The 14,478-nt window shown below is 26.6% G+C and overlaps 1 protein-coding gene across 1 annotated transcript in view; it reads left to right on the forward strand.

The window, feature by feature from the left end:
- Positions 1–14,478, forward strand: part of Vps25 (vacuolar protein sorting 25) — a 31,516-nt gene that overhangs the window by 6,436 nt on the left and 10,602 nt on the right. The window contains exons 3-5 of the mRNA XM_067276535.1: positions 4,325–4,378; positions 4,446–4,534; positions 4,601–4,676. Coding sequence (XP_067132636.1) covers positions 4,325–4,378; positions 4,446–4,534; positions 4,601–4,676 — 219 coding nt within the window. The remainder of the gene's footprint in view (positions 1–4,324; positions 4,379–4,445; positions 4,535–4,600; positions 4,677–14,478) is intronic.

Genomic DNA, 14,478 nt, shown 5'->3' on the forward strand with positions numbered 1-14,478 from the left:
ACCAAACTGCCAAATTTTGAATTTCAGTCATTGTATATGTTTGCTTGTGTTGTGTTTAAAATACTTCTTAAATTCATAATTTGATTTATACAAAGTTTTTTTTGTTTTATATTTATATATACACATTGTTACAGCTAAAATGAAGCTAGGATTAACCAGTTAATGCTAACTTTAAATTTTTGCTTAAAGTAAGTAACAATGTACTCTATATATTTCAAACTTTATCCATATAAAGTGCATTTTATCTGAATCAGAATTGGATAAAGCTAGCATTATCCAAAAACAGATGGATGAAGCACAATGAAGCAACAACATAACTTAAAATTCAGGCTTTAACCCAATAATGTGGAGTTTATTTACCATTGCAATGATGAATAAACTCCACATTATCTAGCAATTTATGGCAGATTTCGAGCCAGTTGCAATACGACGGCAAGTTTCTTCATGTCTGAGATAAACTCTTCTTAAAAAGCTACTTATAATCTCCAGGACTACATTGTTTTCAATTGTATTTATTGATATACTGTAAATACAAAAATAGGTGTTTTAAAAGTCCTTTTGAACAAATACAGGATCATGTAAAAATAACTACAACACTTCCTTTTATTTGAGGCTAAGTGCTGCAAAAAATGCAAAAACATTAAAAGCTTTCCTAGATCTTATATCTCTTTTTTAATTGCATTTATTACTATTATGAATCCTTTATATATGCCATTTAAGATCTATGTATGTATTGATATTCTGTAAATCAAAGTACTTACTGCTACTTTAAATCTTCAATTTTTAATTTTATAGTTGTGATATTTTAGTGAAATAATTGGCAATATTTATTTTCATTCACCTCCTTTTTTATGCAATTGAGAAATAAATTCTAGCTGATTTAAAAAGCAAAATTACTTTTTTATCGATCTAGTCTTCATTGGAAAGATTGCAAATTATCTGGCTAAAGTGAAACCTTAAATTTTCTCATTGCTTTATTCAAAATTGGCTGGGTAAAGCTTGAATTTTAAGTTTTGTTTTTGCTTCATTGCTCATCCATCTGTTTTTTGGATAATGTCAGCCTTATCTGCTTGTAACTTGGATAAAGCATGATTTATATGGATAAAATTTAAAATGAATATATTATCATCATTGGGGTTGATCTGTATAAATATTGGGGAATGGGCCAATGAGTAAGAAAAATTTTTAATTGTTGAGTTTTGAGTTATAAAATAAGATGTATTTGTTGTAACAGTGCTCATTTTTACTTTTAAATTTTTAATACAGTATGAAATAAAAATACATTGGGAGGGAGACAGTTTACTAGTATAAAAATATATTGATCTGTTTCTTATAGATCAACAACTGTGATTGTTACTTGCTGTAATCAGAAGCCTGGATAAAGTTAGCATTAGCTAATCATAGCTTTATTTTATTTATGGGCTTTAGCCATAACATATATTACATTAGCTGTTATATATATTTCAGATTGAGAGAATGATAAGTTTAAAGATATGTTACAATAAAATCCAATTAATTTACATTTATAAATTGATTAAAAGTATTTTTTCAATTAGATTGTAAGATGAGTTAATTTATCTGTGCTTATTAAAAATTTTACAGAATGTCTCTGCATTCTTTGCTAAATCCAATCTTTCTTATAAATATAATTGTAAAGTTTAATTGCTGATATTAAAGTATAATCGCTGATTTTTTCATTAGCAATTATAAGTATAATTGCTGATGAAAAAATTTTATTATTTACAAAAAAAACCTAAATCTACAATAAATGAATATCTCATTGGAACAAGATTTCTTGAATTATTTACTTACGTTTTAAGTCTTGCCATTTACAAATTGTGTATAATTTTTGTTTGATCCTTTATGATAAGTAGAATAAAAGTAAAAAATATTTGATTTTATTTTCATTCTGTTTATGCAAAGTTCTATTTATTCTAATTAAAAGCAAATATATATATATATATTTGCTTTTAATTAGAAAGATAAAAAGAACATATGCAGAGTAAATTTTAAGATAGTGATCTATTGTAATTTTTGAAAAATTTTTAAAAACTTTTTGTGATTTCCTTAATGTTTTTCAAATGGTTGGCGATTGGTTTGTCAATAGTGCAACTTACAGAACACAGCGCTATATGAGAATTGTTAGATTGGTAGATGAGGTGGTAAAACATCCTTTGAATTCGTAGGTTTTTTGGTTTTTAAAGTTTACAGAGTTTATTTATTTATGTAAGTAAATGTAGAAAAAGTTTTGTTTTAGACCTGTAGGGTTAAAATTATGATAAAAACTGATATCGAGAATGTTAAAAGTCTAAGTGTCGTCTAATTTCTGCTGTGTGTGTAATATCCATGCTGAGGTGAGGTATGGTTTACAAAGAATTTATGTGAGTTTTCTGATTTTATTTGTGTCCTGTAAAATATTTTATATATTTAGTTAGCTGAAGAGGGGCTGATGCCCGAAACGTTGATGTATGGAAAAAACGTACTAACTAAATAAAAGATTCAACTAGCCTAGTGTTGAGAAAAATGTCACTTCATTGTGCCTGTACACAATATATATACTTTCTTATTACATTTATTTATATGTAATAATAAGAATACATATATAGTAGTAAAAATATTAATAAAAGATAATTTGGATTGTATTAAAATTTATTATATCTTTACTTTAAAATCTCAATAGATCTAAATTTTTTATTGCTGCAGTTTTAAATTAGAAGAGGACTTTTTCTATATAAAAACAAAATTTTATCAGAATAAACATTAGCAACACAATTACTTATACATTTTACGTGTAATCATGGGCAGATGGGACTTGTTTAAGCAGTACAGGAAATATATGGACTGACAACAGCATCTATGAACATGAAGGAAGGAAAGGAGATCAGATGACCATCATTCTTTTTTTTTTCCTTTCTTTCTTTCTTTTTTTTTTTTTTGTACAAATGGTCAACTTGTCTACATTATGAAAGGTCTCAAATCATGAATTAAGTACTTAAAACATATTTAAAAGCACTATTTATTCATTTTTGAATAATAAAAATAATCATACATTTATAAGATCTATAAATAAAAAATAAGAAATATTTATATCTTGTTGAAAATTAAAATGTTCAGGTACTCTTAAGGAACACAAAACAAAAATAGTGAAATTATTTCCTTGTATATAGTGAATATAAAAAAAAAATACCATCTATGCATTCATTCATTAAAATGATGTTTTTTATAATAGAGATGTGATTTGGCTAGAGCTGTGGTAATTCCTTCATTTTCAATCCTGCACAAAATTTCCTTTTCACAGTTTATCATCATGAATGCATTTGGTTGAAATTCAATCAGGGTTGACCTTAACCTATTCTTTATATACTTTCATTTTGTAAAGATTTGTTTGCAGGATACTTGAGAAATTGGTGAAGTTAAAAAATATTGATATTCAAGAGTGAGAGTTATAAGTTGCCTGGTATATTTTATTTGTACATATTTATAACATGCATATGGTAATATGTATATTAATAACAAAATTTCTAAGTAAAGAAGTAATATGAGACCTATTGTTGATTTTAAATACTCTTGTCTTATATAATTTAGAAAAACTTCAAAAACGAAAATTATAGAAAAATTCTACATATACAATTAAAAACGGAGATGAACTTAAAATGAAAGGTATGAAAATAAACAAAACTACTCTTCACTGCAAAACACTGGGATGTGTAAAAAAACTGCACTCTTAGAATCTATAACTTGTGTGATATAAAAACAAAGAATGCAGATCACCACAAACGTTTTCAAACTGCTGGGAGTTCTTCAGATGTAGACTGTCCCACACCTGAAGAAGTGAGACTGAATTACTGTCCCATCAGTAATTCAGTCTCACACCTGAAGAAGAACGCCCAGCAGTTTGAAAACGTTTGTGGTTATCTGCATCCTTTGTTTTTATATCACACCGGTTATAGGTTCTAAGAGTGCAGTTAAATAAACAAAAATTATAAAATAGCCAGTTTAGATCTACATGTATTGTAAGTTTGATTAGTGTATTAAGTTTTAATTGCAGTTTTATGATAAAAATTCCGATCACCTGGTGATCTAAATTTTTGGTTCAACATTTGAAAATTTTCGTAACTTCCCAATGGCCCCAGTTGCTACTGCATGTAATGTAAAATGCACAAGTATTGTAAGTGTATACATTAACAATTTAAATCTGTGATTTGAATAACTGATGATAAACTGTTTAATTATTTTATAATAAATGATGATAAAGGAATTTTTTAATTATTAAATTTAAAGTTTTCATTCAATTAAAATCTATATAAAATTTCTTAACAAATAGGTTCCTTATCCATTGACGAAATTTACATCATATTAGATAGTCTTCAAAAACAAGGTATTAATTGTAATTTTTTATTGAAAAATTATCTTTATTATTATTATAGCATATTTTAATATTTTAGGAAATCTTGAATGGTTAGATAAACAGAAACAACGTTGTTTTATATATTGGAGAACTCCAGAAGAATGGGCTAAACTTATATATAATTGGGTGAGAAAAAATTTTAATCATATTATTATTTAATAATTGACTTCAATAAACATTTGTGAATTACAGATTGATTCACGGGGAATGAAAGGTACAGTCTGCACTTTGTATGAGTTGACAAATGGAGATGATGTTGTTAATGAGGGTATGTACTTTTATTAAATTCCAAACTTAAGTAATTTATAAAAGTTTTCATTTCATTATTATCTTATAAAAATTAAGTCAAAAATATCCAAAGCATAAACTACAGGATAAAAATCATGCGTCTCTTTAAAAAATGTTTTCATATATAGACAGATTTGATTTATTATAATTTTTTTTATATTAATGTTAATAATTTAACAACTTATCTTTTCTGATAAAGATAAATGCCTAATTAATTTAAAAACTCATAACATTACAAAGGACAGTTTTTAAACAAATGAAGATAACGATTTCATATTACTTATATTAAAAATATAAGAGTAGTTTATTAATGTATCACTCCTAAAAGCATATTATTAAATAACTTTTTTGAAATAATTTTTAAAAAATTTATTTATATAAATTTTTTAAAACTGTGATTGAAAAACTATTTAGAATAACAGTTTAAAGTATAAAATTGTTTTAAAAATATTTAAAATAAAGTAAAAGTTTATTTACTTAAAGTTTAAAAAATATACAAATACCATTATGTCAAAAACCATTTTATACGATACTGTAAACAAACAAAATATTTAAAAAATTATTTTAAAGAAATTGTAGACTTGAAGAAAAAATCCAGCAATGAGCAATGCTTAACTTTCCTGGCAGCATTTGGTGGTGCCATATGTTATGATATTTTATTTAAAAACTTTTTATATTTTTAACTATTATAAAATGGCAGAAAGCTTTGAGGGTAGGGATAGGTTTTATAATAATAAATTGTAAATGCTAATTACATGTTATACATCCACAAGAGCCGAATTATCGGGCTAGAGTTGGCTATAATAAATAAATTACATGTAAAATTGTTATTAAGTCTGACCTTACTGGAGATACATACTACCCCATTATCTCCCCCACCTCCTCAACCTCCTCAACCTTTAATCACCAAAATTTAATAGCATAATCCTCCTAATACACAAGCCACCCTAAAAAATTTCAGAAATTTTTGACAAAAAGCACAGGATTTATTAAGCTTCAAAGAAGGTGAAAAAAATTGTGCCACACAAATTAACATCCATACATACAGAAATTACCAACAAATTTTTTGTATTTCTCAATGTTTCAAGGTGTCCTGAGCCCAAAATTGTAGAAATCTTGGGGGGGGACATATTTTGACCAATTGCAATACTTTTCCTGTTATATATAACAGCCAGGAAAGTAAAAATGAGTTGAGAACAGGTTGCATTTACACTATTAAAGTATAAAAGATTTGAGTTAATCCCTACATGTGTTTCATATAGTAAAATATTCCATGATTACAGTCAGTTAATATGAGATTTAATTGTAACAAATTATTTGAAGATAAAGAAAATACAATTTTTTTTAAAAGTTGTCTCTGTGCAACTTTATTGATATTTTACATAAAGCTATATGTAGTTAAACCTAAATTTAGCACCATCATTTGTTTGCCTCTGTAATTGGCAATAAAGTGAAGGATAATTACAACATACAATAAGAATTATACTGAGTATAATAGAGATCTACTCACAAGTTTTAGCTTGAAAGTCTGTAAATCATATCATTTTGTGATACAAATGCCATTTACAACGCAAAATCATATATTTAGTAATTCACAGAGGCTGGAGGATTTTTCTATTTAATTATTAGTGAACTATCTGTTGATTTGTATATATGTATATAATTCATCTCTGTAATCCAAAAGGTTATTTTGGTAGACGGTCTCACAGCAAACGTTAAGTTAGGAACTCTCTTTTATTCTTTAAAAAATGACATATGCATTTCGGGTTGGTATATTCATCCAACCCCTCCTCAGTGCTAATTTTTAAAAAAGACAAAAAAAGAGGGAAAGGAGGTATAATACCCAATACATGACACAAATACAAACAAGATGTCACACTTACTTATTCTTACAGTAAAAGTTGCGTATGGGCTACCACTACATCAACACACCGAACATTTTCTTTCCATTTAAAATGCACTTGAAGTGTTTGCATAACTTCACTTCTAAAAACCATTGTACATTATTACTATTTTTATAAACAACCAGTATATACGATAACAATACAATACATACCTCTAAAATATTAATAGCTTGTGAACAATCAAATCAACAAGTGATATCCCTGAATACCAGCTTTCAATCAATCGCAACAACATCACCATTCCACCACTAAATAGCGCCCTCTATCACTTTATACCATCTAGAATCTATTTGCATTCCATCAGAAATATTTATTAAATTATTTTGGTTTTTCTTAATTTCTAAATGTTCTTTAAATTTACGTTTATATATATCTCTTTCATGATGTAGGATTTTAATATTATTGCGATTAATTTTACATTTATTAATTTCCGTGTGTTCATACCAAGGTGAATTTTTATACCTCAACCTGATAGCCGCTTCATGTTCCTTTATTCGTATATTTAATCTCCTACCCGTTTCTCCTATATAACTACATGGATTCATACAGTTACACTCTAGTTTATATACAATACTTGTTCTATTTAACACATCTATATTATTAAGGTTACTTCTATTAATATATCTAGAAACATTATCTGTGATCTTATTAGTTAAATACGGGGCTAAACGTATATTATCTTTCTTAAGAATTTTACTAATATTTTCAAATATATTTTTTATGTATGGGAATTTTTTATACTGTTTTTCAGATTTATATTTTGTATTAAATCTATTTTTCAAAAAATCAGCTCTCCACTTATTAATTTTAAATTTTGGGAAATCATTCAAAATAAATTTATTATCTAATTCTTCTAACTTAAGGTTAATAATATATTCTTCTGTTATACGTGTATAAATCTTTTTTAATTCCATCAAGTATGTATTTTTATTTATATAATCAGGAATGTACGAATTATAATTCGTGGTTTTTTTAACATCACAAGGTTTTTTATATGTTATAAATTCAAATTCTTTAGTATTGTTTATAATAGTGATATCCAGGTAATTAATTTTTTTGGTTTCTTCAAGTTCAATGTCAAATTGTATTTTTTTATTTATGCTATTTATATAGGGATGTATAATGTTTTCATTAGTTAAACTACTGTTATATATTATTAAATAATCATCTACATATCTCACTATTAATTTTATGCCAGTAATATTATTTATTTTCTTATCTATATTAATCATAGCTATTTCTGCTAATTTTGGCCCCATCTTTGACCCCATACTTATACCCTCAATCTGTCTATAAAACTTATCATTCACCTTAAAATAATTATTTATATATGCAAAATGTATCAAATCAATTAAAGTTTTTTCTACATTCAATTCTATTAGACTATCTCTTATTAACTCCCAATTTATATTGGGGTACATATTTTTTATATCAAGGCTCATTAATTTATCCGTGTCTTCTTTTTTTAACTTTTTTATTCTATTAATAACCATATCAGCATTATCCACACTATAAATAGAATTCTCAATATGTTTTAACTGTTGTTTAATATACTGCTCCAAATTATATAGAACCGAAAATTTAAAATCTACAATTGGCCTAAACTTTTCCTCTTGCATATGCATTTTCAATCTTATATTTAACCTTGGGGTTCTATCATTTCTAGAATCTAGGATATAATTTTTATTTATATTACTAATACTATTATTCTGAATTGTAAGATTATTACTTTTAAGGAAATTTATAAGTAATGACATATTAATTTTACATTTATTAATCTTATATTTATCTCTTTGAGCTACCCGTTTTAAATCTTGGATAACTAATGTTATTAAATTATTTTTATCTTCTTTTTTAACTGTAAGATCTTTTATACTCTTGTCTATATTTGCAATTATATCTAATGTAAGTTCAGCGTTAGGTAAATTATACTGTAAACCCAACGCTAGGAATTTTTAAACAGATTTAGGTATTACAATATCAGAGTTATTTACAATAAGATTATTAATCCAATCACCTTTTTCTTTAGCTGTAGGATAGGAAAACATCTTATGTAATTTCATTTCTTTTTTATACTTATATTCTCTAGCTATATTTTTATAAGGATTTTCACTATATTTAAGTCTATATAATAGTTTTCTTATTTGGTACTTGAGGTTGTTACATTTCTTATACTTGATACATTTTGCATATAAAATAATTATTTTAAGGTGAATGATAAGTTTTATAGACAGATTGAGGGTATAAGTATGGGGTCAAAGATGGGGCCAAAATTAGCAGAAATAGCTATGATTAATATAGATAAGAAAATAAATAATATTACTGGCATAAAATTAATAGTGAGATATGTAGATGATTATTTAATAATATATAACAGTAGTTTAACTAATGAAAACATTATACATCCCTATATAAATAGCATAAATAAAAAAATACAATTTGACATTGAACTTGAAGAAACCAAAAAAATTAATTACCTGGATATCACTATTATAAACAATACTAAAGAATTTGAATTTATAACATATAAAAAACCTTGTGATGTTAAAAAAACCACGAATTATAATTCGTACATTCCTGATTATATAAATAAAAATACATACTTGATGGAATTAAAAAAGATTTATACACGTATAACAGAAGAATATATTATTAACCTTAAGTTAGAAGAATTAGATAATAAATTTATTTTGAATGATTTCCCAAAATTTAAAATTAATAAGTGGAGAGCTGATTTTTTGAAAAATAGATTTAATACAAAATATAAATCTGAAAAACAGTATAAAAAATTCCCATACATAAAAAATATATTTGAAAATATTAGTAAAATTCTTAAGAAAGATAATATACGTTTAGCCCCGTATTTAACTAATAAGATCACAGATAATGTTTCTAGATATATTAATAGAAGTAACCTTAATAATATAGATGTGTTAAATAGAACAAGTATTGTATATAAACTAGAGTGTAACTGTATGAATCCATGTAGTTATATAGGAGAAACGGGTAGGAGATTAAATATACGAATAAAGGAACATGAAGCGGCTATCAGGTTGAGGTATAAAAATTCACCTTGGTATGAACACACGGAAATTAATAAATGTAAAATTAATCGCAATAATATTAAAATCCTACATCATGAAAGAGATATATATAAACGTAAATTTAAAGAACATTTAGAAATTAAGAAAAACCAAAATAATTTAATAAATATTTCTGATGGAATGCAAATAGATTCTAGATGGTATAAAGTGATAGAGGGCGCTATTTAGTGGTGGAATGGTGATGTTGTTGCGATTGATTGAAAGCTGGTATTCAGGGATATCACTTGTTGATTTGATTGTTCACAAGCTATTAATATTTTAGAGGTATGTATTGTATTGTTATCGTATATACTGGTTGTTTATAAAAATAGTAATAATGTACAATGGTTTTTAGAAGTGAAGTTATGCAAACACTTCAAGTGCATTTTAAATGGAAAGAAAATGTTCGGTGTGTTGATGTAGTGGTAGCCCATACGCAACTTTTACTGTAAGAATAAATAAGTGTGACATCTTGTTTGTATATGTGTCATGTATTGGGTATTATACCTCCTTTCCCTCTTTTTTTGTCTTTTTTAAAAATTAGCACTGAGGAGGGGTTGGATGAATATACCAACCCGAAATGCATATGTCATTTTTTAAAGAATAAAAGAGAGTTCCTAACTTAACATTTGCTGTGAGACCGTCTACCAAAAAAACCTTTTGGATTACAGAGACGAATTATATACATAGTAACATACAGCAGTCCAGATACAGAGATATCTGTTGATTCTTTACAATGATAGCACTAATTATAAGAATGCTGTATTCAAGTTTGTCTGTATTTAGTGTGATATGAATGCTTATAATTTTTTAAGTGTACTGTCAGTTTTAATAACTTTAGCTTAATTTTTATTAGTTAATTTGAGGATAAATTTTTGGGACACCTTCAACTGCTAACAGGAGGTCAGACATCTGGGTAACAAAATAACAAATCAATAATAAACAAAATACAAAATTTTTTATTGTTTTCTTTATTAAAAAAACTGTTTTTTTCTGTTGATCTACTACCCAGTAAATTTAAGCAATATTTTTTAAAAAACAAGTTAATGGAGTTAAAAGAAGAATTTTGTAATTAAAAACATTTTTACATGTTACATACTTTATTTATTTTTACAAGTAAATAGAAAAGTCTCAAAGGACAGTTGATATGTATTCCCAAAATAGCATAGACAACAATTACATAAAATAAAAAATACATTACATTATACATTAAATACAATATTAAAGCAAAAACGTATAAAAGTTCTTCAAAAGAATTTGTTTTTGAAGAACTGCTTTTCTTTGATATGCTTAGTTATGGTTTCTGACATAAAATAATACTATAAAACATGTAAAAATGCAAAATACTAAAGACTTAAATGAAGATCATCTTTTAACTTCAGGCATACCACTGAAATATTACAAGTCTGTCAGTGGAAAAGGAAGTTTCTAATTCTTTAGAAAGCTTTTAGATAGATTCTGTTTATTTTTTCTATCATTTATTTATTTGCCATCATTCACATACCACTTCATGACATAATTTCCTATCTGCTATTGTTTTTAAGTACTTATTACACTTGTATATTATAGAAATTGATCAAATACAAAGCAATGGAACAATATCAAAGCTCAAATGCATTGAGCTTTAGACAATGGAAGAAGTGTTAATAAAATTCTTAACTAAATCATTCAACAAAATTTTGTTGTCAAGTGCAATACCATAAGACTGAAAAACAGGAATAATTAACTTCATAAACAAAAAAATATTTAGAAAAGAAAGCAATAATTACAGACCTATAACTCTTCTTAGCCATGAATACAAAATATTTTCAGGACTTATTCAAATCAGACCCAAACTTAGCAAAGAATGAGCAAGTTTTAGACAAAAATCACCCAACAATCAATCATATCTTCACAATACAAAGAATAGATAATCAATACTAGAAATAATATAGGATACTATATTATAGCTTCACAGATTTCAGGCAAACTTTTTACTCATTCAATAGAGATCAATTGATTGAAATGCTTTGCAGCCAAAATCTCCATCTGTTTTGAGACTATTGACTATTCTTGGTGGCAAAACTTGTCATTTTTGTGTCTATTAGAGATGATTTTTCACTCTGAAGTTGATGGTTTTAGAAATTGTTTGAGGATGCTTTTATTTTGATGTCATTAATGTTTAGTCAAATCTTTATTTTATTAATATCTAGCTCATTTATTGCAAACTTCCGTGATTTTAGTAAAATTTAATGTGTGTTTAAATATAATTTATAAATGATTGTAAGTTCTGGTTGTATGATAATTATGATTTGCATTTAACATATGTTTGTAATTGTGTCTTATTTCAGTAGAATTAAATAATAATTACATTTATGTAATTTTAATAGGTTAGGTTAATAGCATGATTCCACATTCATTTTGAGCTTTGCTTACAAAAAACTGATCCAAGTGATTTTGACATCCTCATTTGAAGTAAATGTTTTACTGTTTAAAAAATTTTGTAAAGACTGGAACAAGTAATAATCTGAGAGTGCCAGATCTGGTGAATATAGTGGGTGTGGTAGCACATTCCATCCAAGCTGTAACAGTTTCTGACCAGTTAACAAACTTGTGTGAGAACTGGCATTATCATGGAGAAACACTACACGTTTTCTGTTGATCAATTCTGGCCTTTTCTGTTTGATGGTATCGCTCAATTTGTCCAATTGACAGTGGTACACTTCCAAATCAATTGTGGAATTGTCTGGTAGAATCTCAAAAAAAAAAAAAAAACGATTTCCTTAAAATTCCACCAAAGAGAGCATCTCTTTTGTAAAGAACATGTGGAACCCTTATGTCGAGCTTTGAAATGAAACCAAGTCATTTCAAGTGATCATAAATGGTTGAATTCGACAAATTTAATGTCTTTGCAATTTCTTGTGTTGTTATTCAGCAGTTTGCTTCAATCAATACCTTTATTTTGTCTTCAGCTTCAACTAGCCTTTCAGAATGTGTTGCATCTTCAATATCGAAATTGCCAAAACAAAATTTTGTGAACCAGTTTTGCACTGTTGTTCTGTTAACACATCTCCACATATGTAACACAATTTTTTTCTTGCTTGAACAGCACTTTTATTTTTTTTTTTGGTAGTAAAAAGGCAAAATATGCCGAAAATGCTGCTTTCAATTTTCCATATTTAATGGGACACAAAAAAAAAAAATTGCACAGTGATAAACAAAATTTTTTACAAATAAGCCTTGAAATGTCAGCTGTCAAAATATATAATGACAATATGGTTTAAATGAAGTTGGTGGGTAAAAATACAACTAATTCCTCTGGTGGTAAAAAAACAAAATTACTTTCTGTACAACCCAATTTTTATCATATTTTATGGCATATAAGATACACCTCCAATTCAGCACAAAATATTTAGGAAAAAGCATTTAATGTATTTAAGCCATACTGTGCTCTTCTCACTACCTAGCAATTTACTTTTATTTACTGTTTTCTAGTTTAAAAAAAAAAGTAATATTAGAATGCATGCTTTTATTTATGAGGAGAAAAGAAATATAGGGGTTTAAAAGAAATCATTTACCATTAAAACATTCTACGTGAATACATACTAGGGTTTCTCCAACGGGATCCTGGAAAATCCAGGATCTGGACTGTTTTATAACCCGGGAAATCCTGCAAATTTCTTAAAACTTCACTTTTTTCTTATTTTGTGTTAAAGTTGAGGAAATTTTGCAAATAAAAAGTATAATTAACTCATAAATTATCAGAATACATTTGTATTTATTAATTTTGAGCCTGCTTATTAGTTTTTTAAATTTTTGCTTATTATGGCATGTTACAGATTGTCAATAATCAATATGTAGCCTATTTATGACAGGACTCTAAAATTTTTTTACTTCTCAGAACTTGTAATATCTGGAATAATTGTGCTTATGCTGTCTTAATTTTTAACCATGTCTGGTAGCTTCAATAACTGCATTATGCCAGATTGTGCAAATTCGGCAAGGATACAAATGAGTACAAAGTTTGCAAGTATGAAGTTCTTCTTCATAAACTTGATTATTAAAACCAAACAAACTGCCAAATTATTGAATTGTAAGCATGATGCCGTTATTAAAGCAGCCGAGGTAGAAAAATCAAGAATACTAGACGGCAAAAGAAGTACTGTAACACATCTTAAAAACGAACTAGAAATCTTCCAGGCTACAGGTGAAAAAACATAACATCCGTCTTCTCTTAAATGCATTAAAGATGATTCCACCCACATCAATTGAATCGAAAAGGGCATTCTCAGTAGCTGGACTTTTCTTTAGTAAAATAAGAATCAAATTGAGTGATTGGAGTATTGACCATCTTTGCTTTTTAAAAATCTTACAAAATATTATTGTAAATTTTTATAATATTATGTTTTATTTAAATAACAAAAATTACTTTCTAACTTAGAAGTTTGATCTAAGTTCATTTTTTTTCTTTAAATTTTTAACTCGATTCAAATGCATTTTTGTTGTAAGCAGTTTCCAACAAACTTTAATAAATTTTTTTTCTATTTGTGAAAATTCCTATGTAATTTGAAAGTAATTTTATACATACTTTACACAGCATTATTATTATCATCATTTTGGGTGATGCTGGACATATAATTATTTTTCATTTTTTAAAGTAACTTAATATCATTCGATTTTAAGATTTATTTTATATCTTAAAAATAATTAATTATATCCCGGATCCTGGGAAACAGTTTATTTTTTCTCCTGGAGTCCTGGGACAAGCAAAAGGTTGGGAAATGAGGAACCCTAATACATACAAGAGCAATTTAGC

This window comes from Centruroides vittatus, unplaced genomic scaffold, assembly GCF_030686945.1.
Source record: "Centruroides vittatus isolate TY-2023 unplaced genomic scaffold, ASM3068694v2 contig_1159, whole genome shotgun sequence".
Classification (NCBI taxonomy): Eukaryota; Metazoa; Arthropoda; class Arachnida; order Scorpiones; family Buthidae; genus Centruroides; species Centruroides vittatus.